The sequence below is a fragment of the Numenius arquata genome, chromosome 10 (genome assembly GCF_964106895.1).
Source record: "Numenius arquata chromosome 10, bNumArq3.hap1.1, whole genome shotgun sequence".
In the NCBI taxonomy this organism is placed as follows: Eukaryota; Metazoa; Chordata; class Aves; order Charadriiformes; family Scolopacidae; genus Numenius; species Numenius arquata.
The window spans coordinates 3,087,481-3,102,517 of NC_133585.1; the positions used below are offsets into that span (position 1 = coordinate 3,087,481).

Below are 15,037 nucleotides of genomic sequence, written 5' to 3' on the forward strand. Positions count from 1 at the left end.
AACCAACCAAAAAACCCAAAACCACCACCAGCAACAAAACAAAACTAAAAAAACCAAACCACCCCAAAAAAACAAAGCAAAAAACCAGAATAATTTTGGATTTAACTTGACTGACACAGAAATCTCTGTCATGGAGTTGTTTCAAAGTATTTTCTTCCATTTCAGCTTAAGACCCTTGCTGTTGCTACTGCTTCTGTCTGTGTAAGGGGGCCTCAGGAGTACCGCGCACCCTGTAAATAAAGGGGGCTCTGGAGCAGTATTCAAAGAACAACACTGCCCTCTCCATTTTCTACTCCAGGGCCTCGTCCGAAACGTAGAAACCCTGCCCGGGGTCTTACGTTTCTGCTGGCTCCACCGAGTTTTGGCTCTGGTCTTGTATCTTGGTGACAGAGCTCAAACTTGCTTACTTCTTCCAAGTGGATATGCTCTTTGCAAGGTGGAAAGTAGACAGGAACCCTGTGACAATAGGTTGAACGTGGTATTCGAACGTTCTCTCTTCTAAACTCCTGCTCTCTGTATTATTCACCATGTGTGTCTTTTCAGCTCGTTTTGTACTCAGAATGGGTAAAAATGTGCTTTTTGTCCTAACAGCATCCCCAGTCCCAGCTCCTGATTTTACCTTCATCTCACATAGACTCCTGTTTCCTCTGTAATTGGGGTCGTGCTGCCTAAAACACCCAGCTGTGAAATTGAGCTGAGAGGTGCTCACTGTCTTTTTTTTTTGTCTTTTTTTTAAAAAAAAAAAAAGGATGTCCCACAGCACCTGGGGCTGATGTTTGGACTGCATACTGCTTGCCCGTTGAATATTTGTGCCTTATTTGTGTTCCATTAACATAATGAAAACTTTGCTAAGGATCGGGGTCTTTTAGTGATCAGTGATCAATTAAATTATTAATTTCCCTGAGTGATCCTCTTGCTTAACAGGTATTTGTGGAGTAAGAAGCTATGCAACAGGAGACCCGGTATCAAAGTTACCTTGCTCTTACCAGGGAGCAATCTGTGCCCCAGGAAGGTTGATCAGTCCCTGGTGTAGGATAGGAAAATTTTCATCATTCCCATCCTGTTCTCTTATCTTTTGGCCTCTGTCTTTATAATGGAAAAGTCCTAATCCCAACTGTCCTGATGATTGATTAAATACAGAGTTTTTTGTGTCCTGTTTTTCGTGACAGGGTCATAAGCTTTTAAATTCTCATTTCGTCTGCACTTTGTCAGAGTTTAATATCTGGCATTTGCTTTAATTCAATCTTACCTTGTCTGACAGTATACCAGAGCGAGGGAGCAGGGATAGAATCACACCCTTAAAATGTGTTAACCCCAGTGTTGTATCATATGTCCAATTTTGTGCTCCCATAGGTGTTTGGCAGAAAAATTGTGCATTTTGAGAAATCTTGTTTTTACCAGTATTTTAGCTTATGTGTACGCTCTCTCTGCAATGTATTGAGAGGATGCATAATTTACCTGTGGTACAGGAATATCTCAACAAAAGAAAAAAGAACTTTTAATAACATTTTCTCCTTTATTTTTTTTTTTTAATCCAAAGGGAAGCCATAAGACGAGGGCTCGACATTCTTCAGTATGAAGTGCCTGGAGGAGACACGTTCATGCATGAGGGATTTAAAAGGGTAGACATCACAGTACCTCCCTTTCTTTGATTTATACCCATAAAATTTGCTTTGCTTGCTGCCGGTGTACTTAAGAGCTAACAATGTTCTACACTTCGTTGCAGGCAAATGAGCAGATTTACCAGGAAACCTATGGAGGTACGTGTTGTATATCCCTCATGTTATATATACGCATTGAAAAGACAGGGATGATAGATCTTTATATGACCTGCAGTAAACCCTCCGAAAGAAGTGTTGGAGAAGGAATTGGTGTTACACAATCTCTACATTCCATTTTGACTACAGCCCTACTTTTAAATGCGTGATTCATGGTTTATTAAGACCAGAGGAGACCAGTATGATCACAGATCTGACCCAGTGCAGAATAAAGACCAGAGCATTACAGCCAGAACTGCCTGTCCTGCACCCAGGGGACAGGGACACCCAGATTTTCTTGGGCCCTTCTGACGCCTTCAGCCCTGTGTGCCTTGTGCACCCAAATTCTTGTTCTCATTAGCATGAATGCAATCAGCTGAGATTTTTGATCAGTATGAATGATTTTGGATCAAATTCTGAGTTCCTAAAGTGTAAATTTTCACTCAATTTTGAGAGCGAAATGTATTTGTGGTTTTTGTCCATGCCGATAGAAGGCCTAAGTAGTTAAACTGAACACTTCTTGCCTGGTTTGTACCCAGGTGGAGGTTATTCTCCTTTGTGGGCTGGTGGTCTCTTTGGAAGATGGAGAAATGGGTCAGTGCCTTTTCAATGAAACAGGCTGTGAGTGTAGTGTCTTCAGCGGTGACTCTGCCTGGCTTCTCAGGCAGTGAAATCAAGAGTCCTGAGGAGTCCAGCTGAAAACTATGTTTCTTCTTCATAACATCTAACTAAGAACTAACGAACTATTCTGTAAGTTGATTAGGAGTAGATGAAATTTGGATTTATAAGTTAAAATATCAGGGAAGAAGCAAGTGTTCAAAAGAAAGCAAAATAAGATCTCCAATTTTTCAGCCTTTTTCCAGCATGCTGGGCAGAAAAAAAAAAAAAAAAAAAGAAAAAGAGGAATACAGGAATCTGAGCAATTTTCCCCCCCCAGTTGCAGGTCATTTGTTTAAGAGTTATGTCCATGTCTGACATGACATGGGAAGGACTGTATGGCATAAGAAACCTGTCAGAACTAATCAGTCTTTAATTTCAGACAGTATGGGGAAAGACACTTGAAATTGTAAGAGATTATTTTGAAAAAATAACAAATACTTGCCTGAAAGTAACATGCATGTGTATTAGTTGCTTTGCTTAAGAACTATTGAAGCAGAATGGTGGATTGAACCATAGTTTGCTTATTAATTTGGTTTTATTTTCTTAACACGTTGCCTTTTTCTAGGTAGTATTTTATTGTGTATCACCGTACATACGTAGCTATCCAAAATCTGTGCAGCCTTTTCACTTAAGCTTAGGTGGGATATGAAATGTCTTACCACAAGACAGGAATTTTCTTCCGTGGGCCTGATCTTAAGGTTTTAATGCGCTCAGAATTCCTGTGAACTTCACTGGCAGCTCGTGTTGCTCAAGAAGAGTAGGACTGAACCCTGCTATAGAAGCACTCCGCTGTGTTCAGTGGAGTTGCACCTTGAAAATATGGCAGGAAAGCTCCTCTTGCAGAGGTATCTCCTATCACAGTCTCTGGGCAAGGTTTGTGTAGAGTCACGTTTGTCAAGAGAAGAGAGGAAACCTCTCCCCCCGTTTTCCTGCTTCTCCACGCGAAGGGTCTGGATGTGATCTCGGTGGGTCCTGTATTATACTCAGAACAGAGAAGTCTGTGCGTGGACCTTGTTAGAGCAGAAGCCCCTCCTTCAGTGATGCTTGTGATGTGAAGGTGCACAGGTTTTGGCTTACTGCATGCTATTATGCATCTCACCTTCAGTATATCTCCAATAAAGTCCGTACAAATGAGGCTGAGGGTCTGGCCTTATGGTTTTGCGTTTATTTGGCAGCAAAAACAAATGCCTCGCTTCAGACTTTTTTTTGTTTTTGCATTGCTGAATCCTGTGTCATGCGTATGCAATCTGTTAACTCTCCTCCACGTAGGAGTTCGGACCGCCAGTGTGATTATTGCTCTGACGGATGGAGAATTGCAAGACGTTCAGTTTTATTACGCAGAACAAGAAGTAAGTCACCTTCACGTTTATCCAAGCCAGCTTATGTCAGACCTGTAGGCAGTTATTGTTGGCTCTGCTAATTATATGGCTTTGCAATTAATGGCAATTTTTTTTTAGGCCAACAGAGCCAGAAGCTTTGGAGCTATTGTTTATTGTGTTGGAGTGAAAGATTTCAATGAAACTCAGGTAACTTTTCTTGTTTTTCTTCTTGTTTTGTTTTTCTGTTATACTAGTGCACAAGTAACAGCATCAGATGAAGGCATTTATTTAATTACTTGAGGCATAAATCATTTTGTGTCAGTATGATGTCTTTTAGCAAGTATGAAAGACCCAGTTTTGTTCACTGTAATTTTGTTTTCCTCATGATTTGTGATTGTCTTTCTTTGCAGCTGTCAACAATTGCTGACAGCATCGATCATGTTTTTCCAGTTACGGGAGGCTTTTATGCCCTGAGAGGAACCATTGATTCAGTAAGTTGGGTATTCTGAAACCCAGAAAAGGGCACCCTTTCCTGTATTTATAAAGCATAGATAAAAATGATTGCCAAAAATGCCATTATCTACATCTTTTAGATTCTCAAGAAGTCTTGCATTGAGATCCTGGCAGCTGAACCGTCGAGTGTTTGTGCAGGAGGTGAGTTTCCACGAGAACAATGTGATGAGGCAAACGAGTGACAATGATGAAATGTCAGTAGCTCCCTAATGTGGGATCAGAGCTGAAGCCCGTGGATGTGTTAGAGCATCCCCTCGGGCTGCGGCTAAAGCCCTGTGTGCTCCTTCTCACTTGAGGGAAAAAAAATTGCGCTGATAAACACGTAGTTGCTGTGGCTGAATGACAGCTTGGAGAGTTGACCGAGGTAGCACCCAGGGAACTGGGGATACTGCTTTTTAAGATATCCAAGAGGAGATGTAAGTGATGTAAAGCCAGGCTGCCAGACGTGCTTTAGGGTCTAGAGGTGATGTCTCACAGATTTCTGGAAAGACTGCATTCCTGGGATCTGCTAGGACTAGTGAGCGGCTCCAACAAGATTTTTGCAAAACATTCACAGAAATTTCAGGTTTATTGAACTAGATATAATTAACTGCATAGGCCAAGGTACCTGATGTGTTTTCCAAAGTACTAATGTTTTACTTATGCGCAGTGAAGGACCCATTAGTGTATATGGTAAACGTGAAGAATCCCCAGAGGAGCTGTTGATAATTTCATGCCTTTCGTGTCTACTGTATTTAACTTGGATTTGTTCTGGTTTACATTAGCAATTCACTTGCTGTGGTTTTGTCTACTCGAGAGGCTATTGCAGCAGAGTAAGAGTGACACCATAAGTTTGCTGGAAGGTACACAGTTTACAGCGTGGTTGTTTAGATCTGATGTTTACTGTCTTGTGTTCATTTCCTTATACGCTGTAAAAATGAGCACATAAAAATAAAATAGCAATGATGCGTGAAAGCTGACCTTGAAAACAGATAAAAATAGGAAACTCGTGAAAAATCCAGTAAATATCACAGCAAAATTGTTCACTCTTCATTTCCACATGTTGATCACAATATGATCCTGCCCTGAGTATTTCAATTTAAAATGAAAGATCCTTGCATCTTTTGAACTACTCCTAAATATATAATTGTGGACTAGGCGTTTGTGATAAAATCTTGCTTTTAAAAAATCTCTTTGTGGAGTTGATTAAACAACAATTTTAAAGCTTTGACTTTTCAAAGCTTTTTTTATTTCATAGTAATTATTTCCTTTTTATGCTTGCTTATTTTTATATCAGGCAATTTTTTGTATATCAGGTTATTGTCAGCTTTCCTGTTCACCAACAGTTGCATTTAGCTACATGAGAATGTGAGTGTTCCAATAGGAGGGATTTCAGTAGTATTCCTGTAGTTGTTTGGAACAGTGTTAAGAATACTGGAAAGTTAAATTTGAAACCGTTTTTCAAATCAGACCAATATAAATCAGGCAGGACCAGTTTCTGTGTATTGCTGCTGATTCAGCAAAATACTGGCACTTGTTTCACTTGAATTTTGAAGTTCTTTCTGTCCCCGTTGACAAAGCTGTCCAGTGCTTGCTGGCACGCGGTGAAGTGTGGGGCTGAATCACCAGGGCACGAAGGCTTGGATCTCGAATGCTTGAAGCTTTACTTAATAGCAGCAGGGAGCTTGACAAGAGGAGGAAGGCAAAACTGCAGCTCCGAATGGTGCATTCTGTTCTGGCATGTTAAATGGCCTGAAATAGCTTTTTTTCTTTTTTATGAGTCGAGTCCTGCAAGTCTTATCTCAAATGAGCTCCTGCAAGAGATTTTACAGTGTGAGGCTGCAAATATTTACATTTGTGCTTGGCTTTATTATCTATCCTTTGTTATCCCACTTATTTCAACACAGCCAGAGGTTCATCTTTATAGCTTTGTGCACCACTGGCTCCTGGGGGGAGTCTCCTGGGATTGAACAACTCTCTTCATGGTAGTGTGAATCCAGATCCTGAATCCAGTTCGCTGGACAGTCAGATATAGTTCTACTCTATAAGTAATATATTCTATTTTTTAATGTACTTGATTTGACTTTAATGCAAAAAATACTGAAGCCTGTGAAGTAATCTCAGAATTTTAATGCATTTTAAAATTAGGTAATTACTACTGTAGTTTGCTGATAATGTATAGGTAAGATATATAGCCATTGAATCCTATATAAAAAATATATATATACATGCATTTAGAGCTGGCTGAAAATTAGAGCATAAGACGTTCTAGAAATGCACCATTCTTTACCTTCTTTTCTAAGATAGGAATTTTATTTAAAAAAGAACAACATGTAATTCAAATTCACATTTCCAAATTTTGATGGGAAAAATGGTAGGCCTTTTGCAAGAGTGCACTGTGTTATCACGTCTGGTATGAGATCGCGAGGGCTTTGTGTTCCTCAGTGGAAGCCAGTTGTGATCAGGGCTCAGAGCAGACTGACCCACTCCTGGTAACTGTTCTTGCACCTCATAATTACCGCTGTGCTGGTGATTACTGGTAATCTCAGCTTTGTTTTTGACTTGCCAGAGGTTTAGTAAAATGCTGATGAAACGATTTCCATGTGGTGACAATTCCAGTTGGGACTCTGGCTCTCTGTGACGAAGCTTTCTGGCATGTCCATTTACAAATTGATCTGGTCGTGGTGTGACAGCCATCTGATGCTTAATGCTTTTTGACCCTGCAAATTCATCGTCCCCGATGTAGAGCAATATAGTTGGGTCCTTCCTCGTTCCCTCTGATTTAAAGTGACCCAGACATGCAGCCTGTAAACAGGCTATCAGTGCAGGATTGGAGGTGCCTCGTATCCCGTTTGACAGCATCATTGCTTTGATTACACTTACGGTACGCGGATGTGATTGAAAGGTTTTGTTGGATGTGGCATCCTACTGGCCACATCAACTACCAGGTGTGGATGCAAGCCGTCAGCTTCTCATCAGAGGCACAGAAGCGAAGCCGACAGCGCAGCCAGTGCACACCAGCTTCAACCTACCATCTCGCTGCCAGCGCCGCCCGGTTATTTCAGTGCTGACCTTTTTCCCTTCGCTGTCTTGTCAAAAGCTACAAGCTACGATCTGACAGTAACTAAGGAAGAAAAGGACGCAGCCAGAGCCAGGGCGCAAAATTAAATGGAATTAGCCATTTCAACAGACCATCATCCCCAATATTAATGCTCCGGAACATCCGAAGGGGCAGGCTTCTTACAGCAACAACCAAACCCAGTACCAGCTGTTTACATTTCCCTGCAAGTCTGGTATTGAAACTACAGTGCCAGCTTGTGTTGGTGGATAGGTTACTACCCAGGCAGTCGTTCATGACTGACTGTGCAGGGTGGCAGTGATGGTGAAAAGAAGGGCAGGAGAGGTAAACTGTCTTGACAAGACTAAACTTCTACATGTAGCTTTTAACTTCGATGTTTTGCGTTGAAGGTCCCTTACTTGCTGCATCTTTTTGGAGCCACTGAAATAGCTATCAATTCTGCCTTTGTGGTTGCTGCCTTTTAAGACCATTAATTCGGAGGGGGGGGGGAATTTAAGTGCAATTTTATTTCAGCAAGCTGCTTTTATAATATAAAATTAAGAAGAAAAAAAAAGAAATTATTATGCTAACTGGGTGTTCCAGTCGCTGTGGAGTGGGCAAGTCTGTGGTACTGCATGGTCCCAGGCAGGTAGTTCAGGAGGGTGGGCAGAGGCATGAGTCTCTGCTCTGCTGGCAAAGAAAAGGGATGCTCATCAAGAATAACTCTCAGTGTGTCAGCTGGATTAGATGTGGAATGGCTCAAGGCATGAACCAGAGTAACGCCAGATTTTTACTGGAGTAAGAAGCAGCTGAATGGACTTCAGTCCATTTTTGTTTGTTTAAAGAAATGCCCTCCACCTCCAGTGGGAACCAGGAGGTATAACCCTTCCCTTAGAAAAGAGGCCAAATCCTGATGCTGGCTTTGTGTGTTTGGCTCTTGATGCGTGCAGTGAGGTCTCGAATTTGATCATCTTTCTTCCGCAAAAGTGCCAAAGCATGTGTTTCACTTTAATATGCACTCCAGTAGATATTTTCTTTTTCCCCACCCAAAATATCTTCTCTCATTCCCCTGTTCCTTGCAGCCCGTGTCAGTTCAGAGCGTTGCTCCAAGGGAAAGTTCACAGGAGGAAAACCAGAGCGTGGGTTTCCAGTGTTTGATCATAACTTGTGCATGCCCTTGTCCAATTCACTGGGAGTTGGGTTAGACCTCAATGTAGTGAGAATGTGTTTTTGGCAAGAATAAACTGTTTGTACGGAAAAGTTAAAGCGCTCCACATCCTCATGCTAGCTTGCCTTGCAGTAACTTGATAGTGAAGAGCCAGCAAACTAAGCTGAATATGTATTTCAGCCACCTTTTGGGCCTCATGTAGTGTTATCCAATAACAACTCCTTCCTCCAAAGCACACAAATAACATGGCGATACATCACATGAAATGTTATCAAAAGCCAGATCTCATATCACTAAAAATAAGGTATGGCTCCCCTCAATCCTATCGACATAGGACAATATCCCCTCGATAGGATTGAGGGGTAATAGTTTTAAATTGAAAGAGGGGAGATTTAGATTAGATATCAGGTTCCTGTGAGGGTGGTGAGACACTGGAACAGGTTGCCCAGAGAAGCTGTGGCTGCCCCATCCCTGGAGGGGTTCGAGGCCAGGCTGGATGGGGCTTTGAGCAACCTGGTGTGGTGGGAGGTGTCCCTGCCCAGGGCAGGGGGTTGGAACTCGGTGATCTTTAAGGTCCCTTCCAACTCTAACCTTTCTATGATTCTATGACATTGTTTTCCTCTCATTTTTAGTGTGTTGGTCAGAATATAATTGATAACGCATATGGACTTGTTCATGATGGTTTTACTTGCTGCTGGTGGAGAACTTTGATGCAGTTTATTCTTATTTTTCTGTGTGTGGTTTGAAGATTAATTGGTCCTGTACTGATATCCCCCAAGGGTCCTGCACTTGGGTCACACCAACCCTGTGCATCGCTACAGGCCTGGGGAAGAGTGGCTGGAGAGCTACCTGGTGAAAAAGGACCTGGGGGTGTTGGTGGACAGCCAGCTGAATATGAGCCAGCAGCGTGCCCAGGTGGCCAAGAAGGCCAACAGCATCCTGGCCTGTATCAGGAATAGTGTGGCCAGCAGGACTAGTACTGCCCTGTACTTGGTACTGGTAAGGCCCCACCTCGAGTGCTGTGTCCAGTTTTGGGCCCCTCACTACAGGAGGGACACTGAGGTGATGGAGCGTGTCCATAGAAGAGTAATGAAGTTGACGGAGGGCCTGGAGCACAAGTCTTGTGAGGAGCAGCTGAGGGAACTGTAGTTCTTCACCCTGGAGAAGAGGAGGCTCAGGGGAGACCTTATCTGAACAGAGCTGCTGCTGAAAGCTGATTGCCGTCTGCTGTGGACACAGGAGGAAGGACTGATGCTTATGGTTAGCAAAGGTGTCTGGCCCCACAAGCCACGGAGGAGCCATGAGATGACATCACCCATATTAGGCTCACAATATTGAGGGTCAATGGGATGCGTGTGGGAGGAGCGCTGAGGTGAGTGTTGCTCTGTGAAGCACCAGTGCCACTCTGGCACTCTTGGCCATTGCTGCTGAATATTGAGCGTCAGTGTGAATGTTTTGGTGCTGAGGACAGCCATTGTCATGTTGTACTTCAGATCATTCTGGAAAGGAATGCTGTATATGAGCTGTTTTTCACAACTTTCCTGTTTTTACTTACAGAATCCTTTCAAGTTGTGGTAAGAGGCAACGGCTTTTATCATGCAAGAAATATCGACCAGGTACTCTGCAGCTTCAAGCTCAATGACAGCCTTACTATCAGTAAGTGTCCAGGCTCATGGATTCCAGTGTCCCTTGTGGCTGTGTCACCTCACAGGTGACACAGCCCACCTCACGTCCGTGTTGGGGGAGTCCTGGCAGTGGATGTGGAGGGGGCTGGGTAGGGATCTGTACCTAACAGAAGCTTGAAATTTATCCTTATTCAAATCCTGCGACCTGTGGGCATTATGTGGGGTGTGCTGCTGCCCATTGAATTTCAGTGTCGTTGCAATGATGCAGGTAGGCGATGCCAGTGAGGACAGCGTATCAGGTTCTAAGAGAGAGAAATAAAATTGCTCCCAAATCACTTGTTCATCACCAGTAAAAAGAAGTAACTCTATCTCAAGCCTCTGGTGGTATCTTCAGACTATTTATTCACCAATTCAGGAGATATTCATGCAGGGCCCTCCCAGGCCTCCTCCATTCCTGACACCAGTTGCTGGTCTCATCACAGAGAGTGTGTAACATGGAAACTCCCTGTCATTGCTGTGCTAAACGGGGTCTTTTGTTTGCTGTCTCAGCAGCCGGGCAAAGGACTGAATGGCCAAAAAAGATTGAGTGTCCAGTTTCTCAGCAGTCTTCTCTTATTCCCGAGAAGCGGTGTACGTCTGGCAGGGTGAAGCACAGCGCTGGGGAGGGGCGGGGGAAGCTTTGCTCCTTTTCTCTATATGCTGCCCTTGTTGGCTGAGCACAGTAGAGGCTTTCATATCCTGTCGCGGTCAGACTGGTGCCTTCCCTAGCACTGAATTCACTTACAAGAGGGAGCACATGAATTGCTCCTTCATTTCCCATCCTAGTTGCCTATGTGGAGGCTGCATTAAATAAACTCCAGTGGTCTCGCTCTCGTTCTACTTACAGATGCCCTTTGCTAGGGATTTGTTTCTTGTGGTTTACCAGGTAGACAGACTTTTGGGGTTTTTTTTCTTCATTCTCCCTAATGCACTGGCACCTTGACTGGACTTCACACAGTGAGTGCTGATCCGGGCTGGATGTACGCAGGAGGAAAACTACCCTAATTCCACATCTCCTCCATGCTGTGTTCTCCTTGAGTTAGGTCTGCAACACTGATGTATACTAGCTGGCTTTTTTCCCCTCCATCTGACCCTAAAACATACCACTATAATTTTCATAGCCTCTGCAAAGCAGGGAAATGAACTTTGTCTTCAGGTGTGCTTGAGTGGGTGAAGCCTGAAGGAACAACTCTCATATCTGTTGTTGCTCAAGTTACTGGTTTTTTCCTAGGCAGAAAGAGTAATCAAGTCTCTAAGGTTTAAATAAGCTGGTAGCTTTTATCAGCCACTTGGCTGGACTTTTGTGGACCAGTGTTCCTCTGGACTAGCACCTTAGCTGCTCTGTTGGGCGATTTGGAACGAAAGTGCAGTCACAGCAGTGACTTGTCTGCTCTTGTGCCTCGGCTTAAGCGCTTTAGTGGAGTGGCATTGCAGCATTACTGCTGCCTCTCCTCTTGGTGGTTCTGGGGCTTGGTATTATGGATGTGGCTTTTGAGAGCAACAGGATTAGTGCTGCTTACTTCTGGAGCAGCAGAGTGCAGGGAGGCAGGAACACACTCATGGCCTTGCTTTTGACTGCCTGCACCAGACCCCTATAAACACGGACGGTTTCCGGATGATGCTGCCACAGAGGAGAGGTTGGGGACAGGAGAAGCAGCAGCTTGTGCAGGACAGGTCCTCACAATAATAAAAGTCATGGCCCCCCCTCTGCCTGTGTCCCTAACATGACCAACCAAGTTTTCTTTTTTTTTTTTCCCCTCTGGTGTCTGTCTACCTCAGTTCCACCCCATCTCTGTTATTCCTTTTCCCTGGCCTCAAACAGTGCAGCCTCGGCTTCTCCTGTGTGTGTTTTTGGAAGTGGGTAGGCAAAAACTGAACCCCGCACTTTTGACCCCCTGAGTAACTTGCAGATTCAGAGCATTCAGTACGAGTAGAGTTTGCACTCACTTGTCAGATAGACAAGATGAATATTGCTCAAAGCTGGCTTCCAAATGGCTGCTCGCTGCTGTCAGGAACAGAGATGTACTTCCATTTCTCAGCTGTGGTATCTCTAGCCTGATAACATATGGGCATCAACAAGAATGGTCATCCTAGTACTTGGCTTTGTAATCAGTACCATTGGGGAATACACACAGAATTGATCTGTAGCTCTCATTGGTGTCAGCACTTCTCTAGGGGGCGGCCTGCTTGGGGCAATTTCTTTTTTTTCCTCTGTAACAGTTATATTCATTTCTTTTCAGATGAAAAGCCAACCCTTGTCCACGATACTTACCTACTTTGTCCTGCCCCAGTGATAGAAGATGCTGGACAGTAAGTATTGCTTTCCAGCAAGTGTCAAGGGAGAGGGGGCTTCTGGATGAGGATGTCTGAGCTAAGAGCTCAGAGTTTTGCCCAAAGTGCCAAGCTAATAAATTAGTGTGTGTGGCAGGATTACCTCCATCCCCTTTGTGCTAAATCCTCTCCTAGCATAAGCCAGCACAGACCTATTCAATGTTGGGTCTTTAGCACAGCTTAATCAAAGACCTTGTTGGACCAAAGTTGTTTGGTGGGGTTTTTGTGGGATTTTTGTTTGTTGTTTGTTTGTTTTTTCCTCAGACCCTTTCTCTGATAATTGGAGTATGGATAGGGCCAGATTCTTCTCTAATTTCATTGTCATTTTGGTGTTTTTACCCCTTGACCTCACTACAAGTATTCTGGATTACCTTGGATATAAAAGAAAACACATTCTGGCTCTTCAAGCTGCCGAAGGGGTTAAAAAAAAAAAAAGCCTTATATTTTCTTGTGCTATCTAAGGTAGTATTGCAAATATCTGAGACTTTATGTTATGACTCACTGTCCTAGTGCCCTTTGCCCTAGGTGGGATGGTGATTTTTTAATAAAGAGCATATGCCCCAACTCAATTAAGCCAACATAAAAGGGTAGCTCCTGGGTAAGTGGAGAGACAAATGCAGGTAAGCACCTGGAGCCATGAAAATGCCTTGACTCAGCAGGACATGTAATCCATGCGTGTTCATGAGCCAATGGCTAAAACACAGCCAGAATAAAAGGAACAATGGGTATAAAGATGACACTAAAAATAAGTGTATCTGTTTTGTGCTTTAGGGTGGTTTTCCTACAAGTCAGCATGAACAACGGGCTAACGTTCGTCTCCAGCTCTGTCAGCATCACCAGCACACAGTGTGTAAGTAATTGCAATGGGGCTTGACAGAGAAACCATGAGATCTTAGAAAGAGACGGTGGCTCTTCAGGCAAAGCCTCCTTGAGTGAGCCTGAGCTCTCTACAGCTTCTGCGTCACAGTTATTGGTGGGATCCCAGCAGCTCTTTGAAAAATAACCAGGGCTAGTTAAGATTACATCATTATTGGTGATGCATAGATCATGATAAATTTACTGAATAAAAAATTATAACAAAAAGCACCCTGCCCATTCCCATCTCAGGAAAGAGAGATCCTCAAAGCTGGGATCTGACTAGAAAGGGAAAATGAGGGAAGGATCATCATGAAGCAACACCCCATGGAGCTTTGGGATCCCTTGTGGGATCTGGGGTGAAAGGTGCAACTGCCAGGACTTGGATCTGGAAGGACCACAGCATGGAAGGTCCTCTAAACTTACGTGATTATGTTTGTGGTTGGAGCTTACAGCATTTGTTCTTAGACCCCCACAATTTGCCTTTGCTAGCTCAGGATTCCCTAAGGTGTTTTTACGGTTTTAGTGAGAGGAGGCTGGTTCCTTTTCTCCGGATGTCACGGGAGATGACCAGAAAGAGAGAGCAGCTTCAGATCCTGGGATGAGCTTCTTGATAAAATGCTGCTGCTCAGCCTAGCCAAGGGAGAATGTGCTGCTGCTGGACAGCAATGGTGGTGATATGAGCATCTCCTGGTCAAAAAGGCCACCCGTCCTTAGGTGGAACATCAGGAACCAACAGCTAGAAGTGATCCTTTAGCAAAATCTGATTTTAGAAGCAGCTTACTATTAGATAAGAAGTCGTTGTCTTTGCCTTGGAGTAAAAATAGGCAACACCCATAGCTGGTCAAAGCAAGTACAGTAGTTAAAGATTTGGCCTCGTGCTCGTGGATGAAATAAAGTTTGCTGAAGTGTACCTGAGAGCAAAGGCTTTGTACCAAAGCTGAGCTCTATTGTTATTTGTGTCAAAAGGACTTTTATAGCCTATGCCAAATGCTGTCATATTGGTTTGTAATCATTGTTGGCCTTTTTGACAGCTGCAGAGCAGAAGGGAAGGAAGGAAGGAAGACAGAGGCAGTGACTGGAACTTGCAAATCTCATTTTCTGATGTTTTCAGCAATGAAGCTGAGAAATCTCACACCAGATTGCTGGAGCAGTCTAGAGACTCAGAATTTAGCAGAGGTGTTTGCTGCTTCACCTGTTTATTTTTATTTTTCCAAATTTTCCACACTGAAGACTGATATTTTCACATTTTATTCCCCTCTTCTACCTCGGGTATGATAAAACCTTTTGAGTCTGCAACGAAACACAAGTGCTAACTGGTGCATTTAGTTACCCATATGTAATTCATTTCTGATGAGGACTGAAGTCTCAGCCCTAGCTGGGCTTCCTACAGGCCAGAGCACGGACGGAGGAAGCTTTCCTCTCAGTAGCCTTAGGATAAAGAGAGGAATCCAATCTGCAGTCCTGTCAATCTGACAGTTTCTGACCAGCCTCTTGCAGATTGGATGTGAAGGAGACAGGGAGCCTGATTCTCAGCTGGTACAAGAAAACACTGTCTCACTCCAGTTACACCCTGTAAGCGAGGAGGCTGGCAGTTCAGTTTCCAACTTTGTCTTAATTTCATGCATTTCGCTCTTCTCGTTTTAGAGACTCCCTCCATTTCCTTTCCTCTCCCGTTTCCTTTTCTGTGGGTGGCAGTCAGCTGGCCTGCTCAGCTCTCCTCCCCAGCTGGC

The 15,037-nt window shown here is 43.7% G+C and overlaps 1 protein-coding gene across 1 annotated transcript in view; it reads left to right on the plus strand.

The window, feature by feature from the left end:
- The window catches only part of ANTXRL (ANTXR like), a 53,296-nt gene that overhangs the window by 13,339 nt on the left and 24,920 nt on the right, over positions 1-15,037 (plus strand). The window contains exons 4-12 of the mRNA XM_074154563.1: positions 1,541-1,622; positions 1,727-1,760; positions 3,687-3,766; positions 3,875-3,943; positions 4,147-4,227; positions 4,330-4,390; positions 10,012-10,110; positions 12,359-12,428; positions 13,221-13,299. Of these exons, the coding sequence (XP_074010664.1) occupies positions 1,541-1,622; positions 1,727-1,760; positions 3,687-3,766; positions 3,875-3,943; positions 4,147-4,227; positions 4,330-4,390; positions 10,012-10,110; positions 12,359-12,428; positions 13,221-13,299 (655 nt within the window). The remainder of the gene's footprint in view (positions 1-1,540; positions 1,623-1,726; positions 1,761-3,686; positions 3,767-3,874; positions 3,944-4,146; positions 4,228-4,329; positions 4,391-10,011; positions 10,111-12,358; positions 12,429-13,220; positions 13,300-15,037) is intronic.